General features: G+C 41.3%; 2 protein-coding genes across 4 annotated transcripts; one reads left to right on the top strand and one right to left on the bottom strand.

The window, feature by feature from the left end:
• Positions 1 to 249: 249 nt before the first annotated feature.
• LOC131252805 (methylsterol monooxygenase 2-2-like) lies at positions 250 to 10,253 on the top strand. Of its 3 annotated transcripts, none has more exons than XM_058253526.1 (7): positions 250 to 377; positions 798 to 935; positions 4,947 to 5,092; positions 6,185 to 6,304; positions 6,773 to 6,985; positions 7,090 to 7,170; positions 9,957 to 10,253. In XM_058253526.1, the coding sequence occupies exons 1-7, from the start codon at positions 348 to 350 to the stop codon at positions 10,033 to 10,035; spliced, it is 807 nt and encodes a 268-aa protein (XP_058109509.1). In that variant the 5' UTR covers positions 250 to 347; the 3' UTR covers positions 10,036 to 10,253. The 3 variants fall into 3 exon arrangements, with proteins under 3 accessions (XP_058109509.1, XP_058109510.1, XP_058109511.1); XM_058253527.1 differs by lacking the exon at positions 250 to 377 and adding an exon at positions 4,096 to 4,190 and having other exon boundaries at positions 799 to 935; XM_058253528.1 differs by lacking the exon at positions 250 to 377 and having other exon boundaries at positions 813 to 935; positions 4,918 to 5,092.
• Positions 10,254 to 15,017: 4,764 nt separating this feature from the next.
• On the bottom strand, positions 15,018 to 17,284 carry LOC131252807 (probable protein phosphatase 2C 24). The gene is made up of 4 exons (XM_058253529.1): positions 16,620 to 17,284; positions 16,184 to 16,504; positions 15,816 to 15,921; positions 15,018 to 15,729 (listed from the first exon to the last, which is right to left on the bottom strand). Exons 1-4 carry the CDS (start codon positions 17,061 to 17,063, stop codon positions 15,416 to 15,418), a joined length of 1,185 nt encoding a protein of 394 aa, XP_058109512.1. The 5' UTR covers positions 17,064 to 17,284; the 3' UTR covers positions 15,018 to 15,415.
• Between the last annotated feature and the right edge of the window lie 2,693 nt (positions 17,285 to 19,977).

The following is a 19,977-nucleotide window of genomic DNA, read 5'->3' on the forward strand; positions in this document are numbered from 1 at the left end:
TTGAACGGTGGATGTCACTCTCCCCACTATTTTCTATGGTGGGGTCAGTTTGAACTTTGGATCTATCCCATTCTCTTTGTAATGCCATAAAACTATCTCTAAAAATGGTTGGACGGTATGGATATAACACATGCATCATGGTGGGGTCCACAGATCTTGGTGACGTCACTTCAGTAGAGATTTGGCTACTGACCTTGTCAGTATCCAATCCGCGCCTCCATGCTTGCCCACATGGATAGTCTGTCAGTACTGCCGTGAGCATTTCCAATGCTATAAGCTCTCCCTCGCTCCCTCTATAAGCTCTCTCTCGCTCCCTCCCTCTCCTTCTCTCTCTCTCTCTGGATTCCATGGCTTCCATTATCGAATCCGGTTGGCTGGTACGGCTTCATCTAATCTCTCTCTCTCTCTCTCTCTCTCTCTCTCTCTCTCTCTCTCTCTCTCTCTCTCTCTTGCAATCTCATTGATGGTATTGCATCTGTAGATTCGAGAACTTTTCTTTGATTTTCATTTTTCTGTGTATGTTTTCGATTTCTTGGATTCTTGGATTGGGAATGCAATGTTCCTTGATTTCCTTTTCCTTTTGCTTTTTTAAATTTTGTTCCGTGATTTGCTTTTCATTGCCATCTTTTGCTTTTAAAAACTACTTTTTATTCCAAGATAAATTCGTGCAGTGCCCTGTCTATCTTACAGATGTACGAATTCTTCCATATCCTTCTAAATCACATGCTTGATATCTATGCTTCCCTCAATATTTAAAAATCATCTGATTATATAATTCTGTATTTCCTGTGATGCAGTATCTGATAACTCATTTCAGTGACTTTCAACTGGCTTCGTTGGGCAGTTTCTTTCTTCATGAAAGTGTATTTTTCTTGTCTGGGCTTCCATTTATATTTCTTGAAAGGGCAGGACTTCTAAGCAAGTATAAGATCCAGGTATTCCTTGTGGTCTCATCCTGTTATGTATTCTTCATATTAATCGTGATTTTGATTGCGCATAAATTTATAAATTCTTTAAAATCTGGATTTGGAATGGGTTTCTGTTTCTGTTTGCATTCAGAACTTATCTTTTGCAAGAGCTATAAAGACCAATGTTCAAAAAACTTCAGGAATACATAGAAATTGTTCTGGAGATTCCCAATTTCAGCTTGGCCAAATCAATGAAAGATTTGGGCCAATCTTATAAATGACCGTCAGAGTCAACCTCAACATCTATCATCATCATTGTCATAGCCTTGTTTCAGCTATTTGGGTGAAGCTTATTTCTCATGGTAGCTTGTCAGAAGTTCGACCACTGGCTGCCTGTTTGAGATCAACCCTCCTTTACTTGTGTTGAGGAGTGACTGATGCAGTTGCTAATAGTAAGAGTTAATACCATCCTCAGCCTGTATATTTTTAATAAAGCTGTCAGTTCAGACTCAGTATTTGGACCCCAGCAGAACTGAGTTAGGTTGAATGAATTTTGAGTCAATCAATGACTTATTGAACACTGTAAATGACACTTCTTATTCTGCATTTGTAATGCATTGTACCTGTGATTCAATCAGCTGCAGTAGTGTGCTATGGTAAACAGTACAACAGCATGCTACAGCAATCATTTTCATCATCATGATCATCTAAGCCTTATCCCAATTAATTGGGGTCGGCCAAGTTTTTTCTTACTATATCCACCCACGTCCTTTTGGGCCTACCCATTGTCCTTTTAGAGCCTTCAAGTTGTACCAGATCACTCCTATCCGGCGCAGTTCTTGCTCTCCGCTGCAGATGACGAAACCATCTAAGGCTACTTACCCTCATCATATTACCCATTGTGCTACTCTTTAGGTTCTCTTGAATACATTTCCTTCTAATTCTATCCTTCCACGTCTTGCCACTTATCCATTTCAACATCCTCATTTCAGCTACACTCATTGTATAAACATGTTGTTCCTTAACTACCCAACATTCTATCTCATAAAGCATGCTTGGTCTTATAGCTTCCTTTTAGTTTGAGTGGTACGCAGCGATCACATAAAAATCCAGTGGCACATCTCCATTTCTTCTACCCTGCTTGAATCCTATGGTACAACACCCTTCTCAATCTCTCCACTCATGAATTATCGACCCAAGATATCGAAAGTGGTCATTTTGGGGAACTTCTTGGTCAGCAATCTTAATTAATTCTTTGTTTGCACTCGTATTGTTATTAAAATTGCACTCTGTTTTAGGCCAATGAATTTTAAATCCTTTAGATTGTAAAGCACTCCATAAATCTAGCTTTGTGCTTTCGCCTTCTCTCATCTTGTCAATCAAAATTATGTCATCTGCTAACAACATACACCATGGGATCTCTTCCTGCAAATGCCTCATTAACTCATCCGAAACCAAAGTAAATTAAATACAAAGCGTGCTACAGTAATACTACATTATTTAGAATGGTGTATATATATGTCCTATGGAGTCCAATTACAAGTCATGGCAGTTTTCTTTATGCAGCTGTATGTTCTATAGAGAAGTAGAGTTGGTTTAGAAATCCTAGTTGTTTCTTGTTTCCTATTTTTGTAGGAAACATCCAGATTGTTTAGCAGCAGGGGACTGTGATTAGAATTTCTATTAGCGAAGTGTTTACACCAATTAAAAAGAGTTTTGAGTCCCATATGGTTTCCCATGTACTAAGGCTTATAGAAAGACATGCAAGCCATGAAGTGAGGAGAGTTATTGGGTATTTCCTTATGAATTGATTCCCTCCCTCCTTCCCTCCCTCCCTCTCTCTCATGCTAGGTGTGAGGATTCAGTGGCTGGTTTTGGTATCAGTTTTCTGCACAAATACAAAAGTACTGCTGTTAATTGTTCTTCCTGCAGTATCCTATTTGCATCAATTTGATTTTATTTATTTTTCCCATTTGTTACATGATCATATAGTTAGTTGGATGTTTCTAGAATGTAGCTTCGGTTCTTAGACATCTGTAGTGATGGCCAGAGGTTCATAAGAAGTACCTTGGTTTTCTATTCCCACTGCTGCTTGAAAACCGGACATGGTCCATGACCATCCTTTGACCACCCTTTGTTTCTTTCTTATTTTTTTTTTCCAGTTATTTTGAATCATTTCCTACTCAACTCTTGTTATCTTTTAATCCTTGATCGGTATGTAAAAAACTAGAATCAGGAAGAACATGTGTTTTTCACACTTGGTGTCTTTATAATCTCCTGACTTTGTATGAGACACAATGCTAGAGATGTTAATGGTTATTACCACAAATTTTCTTCTGAATACTGCAAATGTGGGTCCCTTAGCAAGTGCTTGCTTCTCCTACGGTAGTGGGTTATGCCATCTCCAATCAGACCCCTCCCCAACCATTCCAAGATTTGGATTTGCAGCTCCAATGATATTTAGGAGAGGTTTTCCCACTCTACTGTTATTTGGGTGTCTCATTAGGGCCTCTATGTGTGTGTGTGTGTCCTGAGCCACAACAATTTTGCTGTTCTCTTAAATTCCATCTTTGTTGATGCCATGGTTTAGAACTTTGTTTCTAGGATTGTACTGCTCAATTTCCTTTGTTTCTTCTTGTTTTGTTTGTGATTCCCCTCTTTTGAAATTGGCCAAAGCCTGATGCTGGTGCTTTGCCTTCTCTGTTAAATCCCTATGCCAGAAAATGAATCTTCAAGTTCTTCTGATCATTCCTATTTCCAAACCACTTCCAGTGAAAATTCTTGAACCGTGGTTTTTTGCCTAATAGGCTGCAGATCGTCTTCAAATATCAGCAGCGTATAGAAAATGTTTCTGAATGGTTCTTCATTTATGTTTTTTAATGCTGTGTATTTTTTTTCCATTTTGTTTTGCTATCACTATTATTCATCAACTGTGAGAGAGTGAGTTTCAAATTACCTGTATAAGGAGTTTTCAAATGTAATTTACTGCCCGACCAGCATGCCATGCTTTCCCAAAAGAAATTTGGAGCTGCATTGACCGGCTACCAGGAGTTTTCTGGAGCTGTGAAAACCTTGCTCAGCCTCCTAGGAAGTTACAAGAAAATTCATACTAAGGTGTCTATATTTGTACAAATTAACAGCAACAAGTGACTGCTTTCTCTACAAAATCTATCTTGTGATCATGCAGACACGGAAGTGACATTGGTATGATGTTGGATGGAATCACACTATGGAAGCAAATGAAAGACCAAGCTAAAATGTCAACTTTGCAGCACAGAACTGGTATTACTACATCCATGAGGCAGGCATTTAGATACCAACTTTCCAATTGTGCAAATCTTGGACCTGAATATTTCTTTCTCAGAAAATCCCTATCTGGACTAACTTTGCAATTCTTGGATGATGATCGTGGAGGTGTAGAGAGAAGGATTTTTCCCATTCCCAAAAGAATCCTCTCGGAAGACAATTTTGTAGGACAATTGAGTGAGAACCAATGATAAAAGCTGTCCAATTTAATGACAAAAACATCTAGGCTGAGTTTCTTGGTAACCTAAGAGGCTAAGGGTCAGTATGGATGGACTGTAGAAGGTCAGTTATGGGGTCTGTGTGACTGTGCAGTCTGCATTTTCGGGTACAAGACTTGGTCTTGTCCAACAAAGAGTGGAAGTGCAGCTGCCAAGCTGCCATTATATGCTTTTTTCTACCTCAATGGGTAAATTGTGTCGCATATACATGTCTCAGTGGTCCTGTCTGAAAACATGGGACACCCAAACATGCCCTAAAAAATTGTGGCGTTTTTGGGGGTTGTGCTCAATCAAACCAATTTATTCTTCCAATCCTCAAGCCTGAGTCCTGATCCTTTTAAACACTGGTTCGAGACCATATCATCCACAGAGATTAATATCTACACTACTTCCACCACTTATCTGTCTAGGTTCTTGTATTTTCTGAAGGTCATTCATTTGCACATTGTCCTATTAATTGCTGCTGCTTTTCCTCCAACTTTCAGGCTGATGAGTGATTCATGGTTCTCTGCAGACAAAAAATAATACCCCAGCTGCTCAGGAGAAATGCATTACACACCTGCTGCTGTATCATCTCTGTGTGAACCTACCACTGATGATTCTCTCTTATCCTGTCTTCAGATATATGGGCATGAGCAGCAGTCTCCCATTGCCGTCCTGGTATTTTCAGGTTTCTTTAGTTAGTAAAAGCTGTCTATTTCTAACATTATGTGAGAATCTTAGGCGTCATTTGGATGTATCCATAATTTGTGGGTTGTCACATATGCCCTTTCGCCTGGTCCTCAAATTGCAGGACAGGAGTGTTTGGTTCAACCAAGAAATTGTGACAGTGTTGGTCGTTTTGCTCGCACTGCACCCATATTCTGCCTCAATTATGTATTGGATCAGCAATGTTGTCAAAATCGTTATCATATCGCTAATCATAATAGGGTTGAATCATATCGAATAATTGTGTCATAAATCATATGATTTTTTAAATGATTATCTTGAAAATTTTGAAAAAAATATGAAAGCATATAAATGAACCAGAAAAAAAAAAACTCATCAATCATCCTTTTACCATCAATATGCACCAAGTAATACCATATCATGATGGTGTTAAAGGATTCTTATCTTTCCTTTATTTATTTTTTATTTTCTTGTTACCTTTCTTGAATGTAGAACCACGTTCGAAAAGCGACATTTGATTCTGTAGGCCGATGAAAAAATATATTTTGGTTTCTAACCATCATTCGACAGTACATATAAATCAACATGATCGTAACCATCCCTAAAAACATTCAATTTGATGTTTCAACCAGTTAAGAAGTAAGAATTCATTTATATATATAAAAAAAACTCCATGATTTAATGTTGAAGAGCGCATGTGTGTGTGTGTGTGTGGGGGGGGGGGGGGGGGGGGATGGATTCAATCATTCAAATCAAAGAATTGTGGGATTCAAATAAAATGGATTCAAGTTAGGATTCACATTGTTTTTCTCAGGATTCAACTCATATTGTAAATCATAAATCGTAGGATCTTGGCAACTATGATTGGATGGCTTTATTTCTAGATTAGATATCCAATTTGTAAATTAGGCTTCTGGAAACTGTCCCATGTGCATTTAGAGGTACATCCACACTGCTGCTCAAGCTTTTATGCTGTTTACAAATAAGATTTATTCCTTCAAACTTTCTTCTAGTACTGCTTCCTAAATGCACACAGTTATTAAAATCCTGCTGGGCATGTTTTTGAAATTTCTGGTTTTCCAGGAAAGTAATTCTGTCACAAATACTTTTCTACTTCATCTTGGAGGATTTTGTGTTTTATTGGGGGCACAGGATCTTGCATACAAAGTGGTTGTACAAGCATGTCCACAGCGTTCATCATGAGTAAGTGAAAACATTTACTTTGTGCATGCATGTTCCAATTACAAACTTCTTGCACCAGTTAATTGGACGAGTTCCCCATGGCAAGTGGAGTGGGAACACATGGCTGACCCTACAGAATTAGGACTGCTCACCTAGTGGGACCTGCCATATGTGGGGCATGGCCCCAAAGTCAGGTCAATTGGACAGTCCCAAGCAAGAAATAAAGCCACTGCCATTTTTGGGCCTTGTTCCAATCAAGCAGTTAGGATCTTCTGATCACCCCCATTTTTGGTTGTGGCCGATATATGGGGTAGCTAACTAGTCTGGATCTTGTGGACATCCACTGTTTGTCCCCACAGGAACACATGTATGAAAATGCTTGCAGAAGTTGTGTACAATTAGCAATCCTCCTAATAAAATGCATACTTTTGAAAGTTTGATTAGTTGCTCCCTTTCGTTTTCTCATTGGCATAGTTTTATCTAATGCAGATATGCGACACCATTTGGACTGACTTCTGAATATGCTCACCCTGCTGAGATATTGTTCCTTGGCTTTGCCACTATCATTGGTCCTGCTATCACCGGGCCTCATCTGTTGACTCTCTGGTTGTGGATGGTATTAAGAGTCTTGGAGACAGTGGAGGCACATTGTGGATACCATTTCCCATGGAGCTTCTCAAAAATTTTCCCCCTATATGGAGGGTGAGTTATTCAATTTTCTTCGGTGCACCTGATCTTGGTGGGAGCATATCTCTGTGGGTCAACCCTTGATGTCTGATGGTTTCTGTTTTTGTAAAATTCATCAGTGCTGATTTTCATGATTATCACCACCGATTACTTTACACCAAGTCAGGAAACTACTCATCAACTTTTGTTTACGTGGACAGGTAAGTTTCTGTACCTTTGATTGCAAATTTTATTTCGTACCATGTACATCTACAACCTGGATTTGTTATCAAGGTGTTCTTTATCAATTTCTTCTTTCCTCCAATGTGTACTACTACTTATCATCTCATTGCAGTCTCGGCTCATGGGAGCCCTGTAGAATGACCTAACTGAAAACTTGCTAGATTTCTCCCATTTCCACACCCATGCACGCATGTGGACAGGGGTTGGCACTGATGAAGCAAGAGAAACTAGATAAACTTATCCTACTCTTCGTCTGTGGGATTTCTATGACTAGGGGGGGACTGCACCAAGGACTTGCCCAACATTGAAAAGCATCGAGAAATGGGGAGATTCACCTCTAGGACTAATCTAGCTATATGTGGAAAGAGATTGATAATGGGGTTTCCCCATACCAAGCATCTCCCCAAATCGAATGTGCAATCCATCTCCCAACATGAAGCCAATGCCTTGAATTTGCTTGCCAGGTCGAAAATAGCCTTTCACAATGCTGACAAAATAAACAAGGGAGAATCCTAGCAATCCAGAAACCACCCTCCTATCTATACCAGTTCCATTCTTGCTTGAGATCCCTTCTTTTCATAAGCCCCACTTTTCTTTCTCAAATCTCCAAATCCATTTACCCAAAGGAGCTAAATACGTGAAGTAATTAACACTTGCACACACATGTTATGAAAATCATAGTTTGCAAACCCAGAACCGGCTCAAGACTCGTTTAGTTGCGGGGTTGGGTTGATTGATCGAGTCTATGGTTGACCAGGTAGGTTAGCAAATTAGTATTTTATTATTTTTGTAGCATATACCTACTCATCATCATCATCCAAACCTTATCCCAATTAATTGGGGTTGGCTACAGTCTACATGAATCCTACTACAAAAATAAAAATGTAGGAGAAAAAATCTATACAAAAAAAACTTCTTTCCACTTTCTTCCTCTTTTGAAAATAAATTTAAAAAACCCCACTTTTTTTGCTATTTCTTCTTAAGAAACAGAAAATATAATTTGAAAATAAGTCAAAAGAAAATGTTTCTACTAGTCTTATTAAATATATAAAAAAAAAAAGAAGACAAAAAAGACAATAATGCCCCCGAGTACTTCATCCTCCTCTTCTTCTTCTTCAAAACTTTAAAAAAAAATAAAAATCAAAAAGAAAAAGAAAATAAAAATATCTTCCTGGTTCTGGCAATCTTGGGAAACCAGACCTGAGTCTAATGCTGATTAGGGAGGCCTAGTTTTCCTGACCCAGTGACCAGGTTAGTGACCGGGCTGGGTTGACTCAGCTGAATCCTGATTTGACCCAGCTGGTTTATAAACTATGATGGAGATACCTTTGAAAACCATGAATGGGATGGACAATGGGCTTTTAGACACGGGCTGCAGCCATCCTAAACCAGCTGCACAGTTGCCTAATTGTTCCACTGAGCCTGGCCTGATTAATAATCAAGATTGCTTAATTGTTCCATTCAATGCCATGTTCATTGTCTGAAGTGTTGAAGTTACATTTTGCAGAACCAATCTCTGTTGGTTCAGGTGGGGCCCACAAAGCAGAAGCAATTGTTGACCGGACCACAGTTGACTTCCATGGAATTGTGAAGGTGATTTGCATGAGGATGGATAGAGGAGGCAATTTGTGGCATATGTGGTAGCATGGGATACATGTGAGATCTGTCCTGTTTATTAGCTGGGTTCCTACCATGAACCTGCCCTGACCCAAAAATCAGGTAGGTCTGCTCATCAGGTGGGTCATACATATTTCATAAGGACAGTTGGCGAGAAAATGACTAACAGTCTATATTCACTGCACGTCTGCCCCCCCTGATATATAGCGCACCATCCTGATTTTTAACCCAGGGCATATTCATTATTGGCCCCAGCTAATAAATGGTCCTGATTGTGCAAGTGCGCCACAAATCTCCTGTTTGATCTCTCCGCATGCAAATCTTAGCATTACTCGTAGAATCTTTACACACGGATGCACTGACCTTCTGTTACTCTGCACTCAGCAATGTTATTCCATCCGTTATATTCCATAACCAGAGCCTGGTTCTTGCAATAGTCAAATGATTATTCTCTTATGTTGTCTGAGTTATCACTATGGAACTACCACTATGTTTGGAGGCTCTATAAATTGACTGCAATAATTCAGTCCAGCAGAACTGAATTCTGATTAAAAGAAAAGACAATTGTAATTACCTTCCTAACTTTGGATGCTAGGAACATTGCTACAATCCAATCATTTAGGGGCCTGTTTGGATGGGCATCACAATCGATCCTATCCATTTTGTTTTGGACGCCTGTTCAGATAACAATTCTAAAGAAATTGAGATTTACTCCTATGTGCAAACAGGCCCTTAGTGAACTGAATTTTCACAATTAATTTCAGTTTTGCATCCAAACATATCAAAACGCGTTGAAGGCTGAGACTGGCCTACATATTCTCTTATCTCATTTGGAATCTTTCCTATTCCTGGAATCCGATCTGGCTGAACAATTCAATTCAGTTTTGCTTCCCAACTTATCAGAGCTGGTAACTGCTCTTACGTCAATTGGAATTTCCTATTCCAGGAATCCGATCCGGTTCACACCTGACCGGCATGGTCTATATAGATGCCAACATCTTTCCTGTTTCTTTCTGATTCAGCTCCGATCCTAATTCATTTTGTGAAGGATATGTTTTTGTGAGAATCACCACTGATTCCAATTGCAACTGGTGCTAATGTGCTGAGAATCTGTTACTAACTCTCACCGCTTTCCGTCATGGAACAGGATCTTCGGCACAGATAAAGGTTACCGGAAGCTGAAGGCGCTGAAGAGTGAAGTAGAAGCCAGCAAAAAGCAAATGTGAGGAAGAGGAGAATTTTTGGCGAAAAGGGCCTTGTTTGGTCGACTTCAGCATCACATCTCGAAGGTTCTTACATGGTTCTCCTGTTGTTGTTGTTGTTGTTGTTGTTGTTTGTCTATAGATAATGATGAAAGGTGGTTTTCATTGTGATAAAATGGAGTCTTTAGGAAGGTTTTGTAATGGACATTCCCCCTACAGAATGGAACCTTCTCTCTCAAACACACACATGCTTGTAGCTGTTGGGGGTTTTGATTGAGTGCGGCCACTGCATCACATCCACCATGTGGGGCCTTGTTCCAACCAGTGGGTGGCATGCATGAGAGATCAGGACCATTCATCAGGTAGTGTACACTGTCAGCATGCACTCAACTAAAAAATAAGGTTGCCCCCCTTCTTATGGTGATCACACTTGTATGAGAAAAATGGCGGTTAGAGAAAAGGTCCCAACTGTCCAAATTCAACATAATTTTGCCACTGAGATGTGTGTAACCATGATTTCTGGTATATGGCATGTTCACAACGTGCACTACCTAATCTGAATGGCCTAGACTGGTCGTGTGTGTCATCAATGGTGAGAATGAGGCTAGGCTGGCAGTGGTGATGAGGGGCTTGGCATTCTATCAAAACCAGGTTGTTGGATTGACTTTCAGGTCGGAATTTGAAGGGATGTGATGAGTGGAGGGGAGTTGGGTTTTGTTAGGGGCTGTTTGTGAGGGCGGGGAAACCTTGGTAGACAAATCAAATTTCTATAGAAATTACCATTTCCCCTTTTTGAGAAATAAAAATGGTAGCCTTGGTAGTCGTTTCCATTACCAACGTCTTCCAAAAAAAAAAGACTTGGATGTTGATTTCTTTATAATAAAAAACACATGTTGAGGGCCCGTTTGGATAGTGGGAAAGAAAAGAAAATTGTATTGACTTTCCAATGATGATTTCCAAAGATTTCTATCAGCAATAATGAAACATGAATTGTTATCGATTTCATTTTTGAGGGGCCCCGTGGATAAATCATAATGATGTTATAATGGTCACCTCATATCTTGTGCACAAGAATTTGATTATGTTACTTGGGCAATGATCGCCCTTATGAAATTTGATTTTTGGTTAATTATTGTAACTTAGTGAAATTCCCATCATGGTAGAGACATCTTCTTCTTTTTTTTTGCTTTTTTTTTTTTTCCAACTAGAATAGGCTCTAGATGTCAATTTTCTTAGTTGGAAGCGACAACTCATGTTGTTTGACCATTGACCTTTTAATATTCTATGAACCAATGTTTTAATCATTGATGACACATCAGTATCACCGGGCCAGTGATACCAAAACCAAAATCCCAAGTAAAAAAGAAAATTTTCAGAAATCATCGATAATGTAGTTGATATTTGGCAATATTATCAACATTGCTGATATTTTCGCTCTAGCCCAGTATATATTTTTCTTCTTGGTATCGGCAATATCACTGATACCAATGACATTACCACTAATACAAGGGCGACACCATAAATTCACAAGAAAATTTCCAAATTTTCCAAAAATGGAATTTTTCATAGTACTTTATACGAATCTTTTAAGAAATTTGTTCCTTATGTGACTTCAACCACTCCTTTTCGTTTATATGACTTGCATTGTAAGATATTTGAATGATATAAAATCATTTTGGTTATAATTTAACTGATTTTTCTGACAACACATGATTTAAGCTCCTATTAAAAGGAAACTTATAATGTATTTTTGTTTTTTGCGATACTTTGATTCCTTAATGTATAAACATATGTTTTTTAACATCCTCTGAACTTTCACCAAAAAATTCCTTGCATGTTTCTGTATCTTTAGTCTTTGATACATGTAATGATATTGATACCTGAACACTGCTATGAACAACATGCTATGTATCAAACAATGGAATTACTTTTGGATTTCATAGTTTAATGTTTCTTGAGGATTTTATACGGATTTTGCACGTTCACCATGAGAGAGAGAGAGAGAGAGAGAGAGAGAGACGTTCGATTTAGTGGGTACACCTTGCTTTGTCGTTAAAAAAATAATAAATAAATAAATAACTGCTGGGACCAAAAGACGTTGACTAGGAAATACATGGCTTCTGCATGCTTTCTACTCTCCCCCCTGCCATTTATTGGTATATGAGGTGTCCATTTTTTTAGGGGTTTTTGCAAGTAACTACATCAATAATAGGGTATTTACAAATACCCATGTCATAAAGTTGACTTTGCAAAAGGACACCATTAATATACCATTATTGCAACAATATATTTTATTTTTTTATTACTTTTTTGTTGACTACTGTTAACTTTCGGGGCATCTCTTCTTTTAAATGAAAAATTACTCAATCCTACAAAGAACCACCGACTAGGGGAAAAAAAAAAAAAAAACCTATGCTTTACATTTAAAAAATAATAATAATAATAAACTAAAAAACTGTCAACTGATTTCATCTTTTCATCTTTTCTCCCACAAGATTTGGGGGAATTAATTGTGGGGCCCATCCATGTGATACGCACCGTCCATCTGTAAGGCTCCACAGTCAATGGTAAATGTCAAAAGATAAAAAATATTATTTGTTGTTTATAATTCATGCGGACTTGGCATTTTTCTTTTTCTACATATATGAAAGTTAATGATATTGTTATTTGCAAAATCAAATTTGTTTACGTTGGTTTTTCGCAAATACCCTATTATTAATGTGGGAATATGCAAAAAAATCACTATTTTTTAAATCGTTCATTCGGAAAGCTAGGCTCCAACGGATGGTTATGATCAGCTAATTAGACTTTCGTAGAAAACAAGGTGGACCGGACCTTACGGCCTGATCATTTATACAGATATCTGAAGATTTTATTTGAGTCTCTTTATTACTATTGGGGACCTTTGATTATTTAAGGGTCACGATAATCGTCCATACTAACAGCAAAAGAACCAAATTAAATAATCCAATGCTTTTATTTGACCTATATCCACCATCCAAAGTGAGACCCATCAGTGAACGGTTTGGATCATTGGAAGTGATCTTGATCCTGGATTCGAAGGATAAAGAGTCCGGACATATCCTATTATAATCGGTCAGGATGTATTCTAGAGAAGCCAAAAAAACCAGGGCGGGCAATGGGTGGGTATAAAGAGTCCGGATAATCCAAGCCATTAAAAAACACAAAAGAAAATCTTAAAATACACGTGTGATTGCTTCTTCAAGCATGGATAAGATAAAAACATACACGTGTCATTAAAATACTCAATCCCATCGGCGAACCGCTGTGCCATCAGCGTATAATAATAGAGCTACAAACTCATCAGTGTATAATAATGTTGGCTAGCTTCGGTGGGTCCCTGTGGGGCCCTCCGTAATCTACGTGCCTTACATCCATGCCGTCCATCCGTTTTTTCAGCTCATTTTAGGGCATGATCATGAAAAATGAAGGAGATCAAAATCTTAGAAACAGCTACAATATCTAAGCCGTCCATCCTGATGGTGGATGCCAACAATAGAGCTAGTACGCTCAAGGGGAGCGGATTAGGTGAGACCCCGGCCTCACCCAAGACGGTGGGGCCCACCTTGATGTATCTATTCCGTATCCATTCCTATTGTTTGGATCTACTTCGTTTTTGGGCCATGATGTTAGGAAATGGGCCCAAAAACGAAGTAGATCCAAACCTCAGGTGGGCCGCACGTTAAGAAAATGTGAGAGGAATACCTCTCATTGAAATCTCACTGAGTGAAAACACAAAAACATTATACTGACCCCACCAATGTTTCTATGGTGGATGTTCAATCATCACTGTTTCATGTCGTACGGCCCACTTGAGTTGGGAACGGATTGGCTACTCCCCCTGCCACCAGCCACGTTGGTGCTATGTGGGCCCAACCATGATGTATGTGCTTCATCCATTTTTAAAGATCATTTCAGGGCTTGATACCAAAAATGATAGGAATATAAATCTCGGGTGTACCACCCCACAGGAAAACAATAGTGATTGGATATCCACCGTTAAAATCCTCCTAAGGCCGACTGTACTGTTTATTTGACATCCAATCGGTTGATTAGGTCATACAGACCGATGAAGGGAAAAAACAAAGATTGGCTTGATCCAAAACTTTTATGCCCCCAAAAAGTTTTTAATAGTCAAAGTTCATTCAACATTATTTTCTGTAATGTAGTCCACTTGAGATTGGAATATACCTCATTTTTGGTCTCATACCATAAAACGAAACACATACATCATGATGGGGCCACAGAACACCGAACACCAGCCATTGGCTGTTGGCAGGCGGAGTAGCCAATCTGTTTACGCTTGAGTTTTCGATCTGCCTCATTTTTTTACAATTTTGCTAAGATGATCTGGTAAAACGAACGGACGGAATTAATTTTTAACAAACATAACGGTTCGCCCTTCCTAGCTTCCGGTCGAAAAATGAAAGACGTGAAAGCAATCGGCTGAAGAAAGGTTTAAGCAACGGATGCCAGCTACGTGTAAGCAACAAGATTTGTGACATTCACCAGCTGCGCATAAGAGGAAATGGCCAACCTACAACTCATGTAGGCCCATTGATCAAGTTGTACACGTCAAAATGTACATCCGTCAGATGCCCAACAATCTTTGTGCTTCGTACCCTTTCGGCAAGCATGATGAGTGGGCCAACCTGCTTTTATCCCTCCCTCACCTGCCTAACTCGTGCCTTTTGTAAAGAGCCCGGAAAGGCCGCAAGGGAGTCATTTTGATAATCTGGATTACCATGATAGTCCAATATCACTTAAAAATCAGATGAGCTAAACAATCCTGACCACTGATTTTATTGGAAATCGGTATGGTGTATTCACCACTCGGATATTTTGCTACTATAATCATTAGCCATTTAAACCTGCCCGGCCTGGCCCAGTTGAGAGTTAACCATGGGCCGAAAATCTCTACAATCCCAACCGTCCAATGGATCAGTTTTTTTTTTTTTGAAAAAGAGGGAAAAAGGAGAATGCGATTTGTTAGGACATGGCCCAAGCACGGGTGGGCAACCAGATCCAACGATCCAAAGCACCATACGAGCTCTAATTGGACGGAAACGAATCTACTGACTTTCGAAAAAAAGCGAAAATATTCCATTACATATACATATAAGCTCCGTATATATTCCCTTGGGATTTTTTTCCTTACCAAATCCACATAGATGGGATTTTTTTCCTTCCCAAATCCACATAGATGGGATTTGGTGGACTTTTCTACCCACCACTACTTACTTTTCTCTTACGAAACTACCCCTCCTTCCACTTCTAGAAGAAGAATCCGGGCACAAACACGACCATTTTTTCCCAAAAAAAGAAAAAAAAAGAAAAAAAAAAAAGACCTTGAAAAGGGTAAAAGTAATCCGTCCACGTGTCTTTACGTGTCCCTCCGGAGATCGACCACGACGACGCTCACGTTGTCCGTACTGTGCCTGGCGAGGGCCAGCTTCGTGAGCAGGATAGCGGCGTCTGAGCAGGCCTTGTCCGGGCCACAGTCACCCCCGGCGTCCGTTAGCGGCGCACCGGGCGCATGGCCGCGCAGGCACATGCGCGCGATATCGCAAGCCATGCTGTTGGAGACCACGTCCCACAGGCCGTCGCTGGCAAGGATCAAGCACTCGTCGTCCGGCGACCGGTACGTCACCGTCACCTCCGGCTCCGAGCTGACGAACGGCTTCAGGTAATTGTCGCCTGGAGAAAAGGGAAGGGCGCATGTTATTGACGGAAACGGATGATTTAACGTGTGCCGAGGGGGTTTGGGGTTATCGTGCGCTTACCTATAGCCCTTGACATGGCGAGCACTCCGAGAACGCGCGGGCCGTCCCAGAAAATTACGCGGCCGCCGGCGGCTTGGATGCGCTGGAGCTCGTCCGGTCGGTCCGGCTGGCACATCAGAGATAACAGCGTCAGTGCATGGGCAGATCCGTCAACTCTTTAACTCGAAGACGCCGTCCAGCGGCGCATGTTAGCAAACAGCACCGGAGGTGCACGTTAGCAAGTCGGTCTCGGTTTCACCACGCTGCGCTGTGGTTGCTAACATGCGCTGGCAGCATACGGTCAGCGCGACAAGATCAGCATCTGCGCTAGCTGGCTGCCCTTACGCCGAGGCACACATTAGCAAACGCGAAGTAAGAAAGGGCCTCACCTTATGATCGGAAGAGAGGGGGACTGGCTTCCCGTTCCGACAGAGGACAGCCCTCGAATCGCCGCAGTTAGCGACCACGATCTTATCGTGGCCCACCACCGCAACCACAGCCGTTGATCCCACCGCGTCGCAATCGGGCGTCTGTTTCTCGCAGCGGCAATGTACCACCACCGTCGAGTTGTTCTCGCCTCCCACAACCTCCATGTCCATCCTTAAAAAGCTCCGCTCCATCACCTCCTTCCATTCGCTGGGCTCCACCTCTCCCCTACCAAGCTCCTCCGCCAGCAGACCATGCATCCGATCCTTGCAAGACATCGCCACCTGGATATGAGAGAGAGAGAGAGAGAGAGAGATCAGTCCGAAGATTTTATTTGTTCAGTTCGACTCGGACGAGCTATTCATGGAATTGAGTGAGGGGAAAGGAAAAGGATTTTACATGAGAACATCCATGACCGTCGTACACGCCAAAGAAATGCAAATTCCCCGGGATCTGAGGCTTCCGCTGGAAAAATGACGGGTGGATCGAGACGGCATCTTCCATTTCTCTCCTCCGGCCGCAGACGGACGACATGCCGTACTTCGGGCAATGGCCGAGGACCGCCGATTCTGACGACGTTGCGGATTCTCCTCCGGCGCCCTTCCTCTCTTCACTGCCGGAACTATCGACAGCGTTCTCGCATTCCCGCGGAGATGGCACAGGAGAGGGTGCCGCCTCCGTCTTCTGCCGCTTGCAGCACCCGGATTCCGGCGGGGTAGCGACGCCACCGACGAATTTGAACCGTCGTATCTCCATCCTCCGGCGCCTCGCCGCTCGAGAGCTCAGCTCTCGCGGGACCGACGGATCGCTCTCATTAACCACACCGCAGCAGATCTCAGCCATCGACACTCCGATCTACAATCTCAGATCTTCAAACTCCAGCGATCGGAACGAGAACAACAAACCCTCCGACGAATTCAGCACTGGAAGAAACCCCAACTCCTCGAACTTCGAAAAGTTTCTATCTTCTTTCGAATTCCCCAGCGAGAGAAAAACCCTAGAAAACGCTCTCCATGGGAGGCTTTTAACGAGGAGAAGTGCTCGGGCAGCTGCCCGTCACCGTCACGGGCAGGGCCCCCGACAGCACAGTTGGTGTGACGTTGCGCTCCCGCCTACAAGAAAGCATCTGGGCCGTCCATATTCCTACCGGTTTTCTCTCTCTCCTCGGATTCGGAACGCCTGGAGAGGAATCGTGACTCGACATGGACACGTGTCCCACTAATGGCCCACACGAAGAGGGGCGGGCTTCCTTTCCTGACACGCATGTGGTCCCAAGGCGCCTCACTCCTGCATTTGGCCGGAATGATGACACGTGTCGGGACGCCGACGCCGCTTATTGTGAGTCACGGCTGACTAGGATGCGTAGGAATTTAAGAAGGTGCACATGCGTCTGACATGATAAGGGGATCTCAGCGAGTCGGGTCGTCTCGGGTCATGGTGTACCCGTAACCGGATCCAATTGAACGCGAGTCGAACCGAGCCCAACTGTAGCTAATCTGAGCTTGAACTCGGCTCGATTTGTTTCTCGAGGCTAGCTCCGCTCAGTTCTATCAACAGCTTGGACGAGTTCCAGCTGAGTTCAGGGCCCGTTTGGCCGGTCGGATTGGAAGGGATTGGATGGCATTGGAAGTTAAATCCCGTGATTGGCCGGGCGTGCCAAACGGAGTTGGTGATCTGATCCCAATCCCATGGAGCTTAAGACAATCCACTGACAACATCATCACCTTTAAATCTCCACCCCGGCGTGCCAAACAGACTGGATATAGCAATCCCATGGATCTCAAGACAATCCACTGACAACACCATCATTACTTAGAAATCCATGCCATCCACCCTAATACCATTCAATCCTTTCCAGTCCACCCGGCCAAACGGACCCTCAGGCAGCACAGCATTTTCTCAAATACGTGGAATACATCTTTAATTTATCATTACCCAGATCCATAGCTCAACTGGCAGACTGAGTAGAGATACCTCGGTTCAACACTTGATCTTGGTATCGATCCCTAGTGGGGGTGACATGGGTGTGTACTAATAAGCTAAATTAAAAAAAAAATCTTTAATTTATCAAAGAATGCAAAACAGTAACAACATTTTTAGAAGTATTTTATCAAACACTCATAAAGTATCATTAAAATCAAACACCCAGTGTATCTATTCCTTTCTCACCAATACTTTGTTGAGTTATTTCATCAAATACTTGGTGAGCAGCATCCATATCAAAATAACTAAGTCACCAAACTAATTCGATCCAACTTAAGGTTCGATTCGAGTCGAGTCAAGCTCGGGCAAGTTCAAACACAAATTGAAATTTTTTTTCGAGCTTTAAAGACCAGATCGACTTGGCCCGAATCCAATTTCAAGCCGATGCAAGTCAAGCTTTTCCGAGTCAAATCGAGCAAGAGCTGACCGAACTAACTCAACTCGTGTACAACTCTAAACGCATCACTTTTAGTCGAGTGTTCGATATGAATTTAGGTCTATTCTATTCACAACAGGCACTAACTTCATTACTAGCATGGAAATGGGTCATGCCCCGGCTCACATTAGATACGACCATTGAAAATTTGTGACGTCACTTCAAACATGCACTTGCTCAAAAATCAGCATGGATGACATTACATGGGCGCTACATTACAGTGTTAAAATGCATGTATTCATAGATAATAGTAGCATTTTTTGTTAAAAACATGATATTCTCGAATTACAAATTTGTAGTTTCAGTAAAATAAGGAAAGAAATCGAAAATATCAAGGATACGTTGAAACACGTGTGATCATGCTGTCCTCAAAGCATTATTCATCCATTCTCAAAGTAATTAAGACTGCTGATAGGTTATCGGCAAATAGCTTTTAAGATATGAAAAGCTTTTGTGTGGTTTTGCATCTAGCAAGCACGAAGAAACACCTAATCGAACTCTGTATATACAATTTACTGGCAAATTAAAAAAAACTTAAAGAAAATCCCAAATTAGAGAGAAATTCATAAAAGAAATTTGTAACACCTCGGTTCTCAAAACTTGAGGATAGTCGCTCGAGTACGAGAACCCGAGAGTTACGTCACGAAGTGAACTAACATACATCTAATTAGTAGCAAATCTCATAACGTAAAATAAGGCAACTAGCATGTAAACAAGAATATCAAGAGTAACAATAAGGAAGTCTAATACATGTAAATGGGAACACAATAAAATCCCACAACAGGAAATTTTTTATTACAATCCAAGTAAAAGGTAAAGTATGAAATATGAAAATATGCAAATCCGAAAATATCAGTTGGGCTCTAACATCTCAATTACATCGGTATGAAGGCTATCCTTGCCGAGCTCCTCCTCAGTTATCCCTAAGTTCCCGTCATAGGGCTTTCCACCTGTCATCGATCCTTCATCTATTTGGTGCAACCACGTGATTGGGTGAGCGAAAACTCAGTGGGAATTTCCCATAAGGATTCATACATATCGAGTCATTCCAAAATAGTTCAAACTAATATATTAAATCATAATGAGAAGAATATGAACTTATATGTAACGTATGGAGGTATGAATGTATGCTCAAGTCGCAGTCTAGGGATGCACATCCAGCTGTCAAAATAAAGGGTCGTCCAATGTAAACTAGTCACTCAAAAAAATACTCATAGGTACGCCTAAGGAGAACTAGCCACCCGGAAAAGACCATGTAGGTGAGTGTGCCCAAGGATATCTCCTGAAAAAATACACAAGGTACGCCCGAGAAGTGTCTAATCCCGGAAAAGCCTCATG

The sequence above is a fragment of the Magnolia sinica genome, chromosome 8 (assembly GCF_029962835.1).
Source record: "Magnolia sinica isolate HGM2019 chromosome 8, MsV1, whole genome shotgun sequence".
Classification (NCBI taxonomy): Eukaryota; Viridiplantae; Streptophyta; class Magnoliopsida; order Magnoliales; family Magnoliaceae; genus Magnolia; species Magnolia sinica.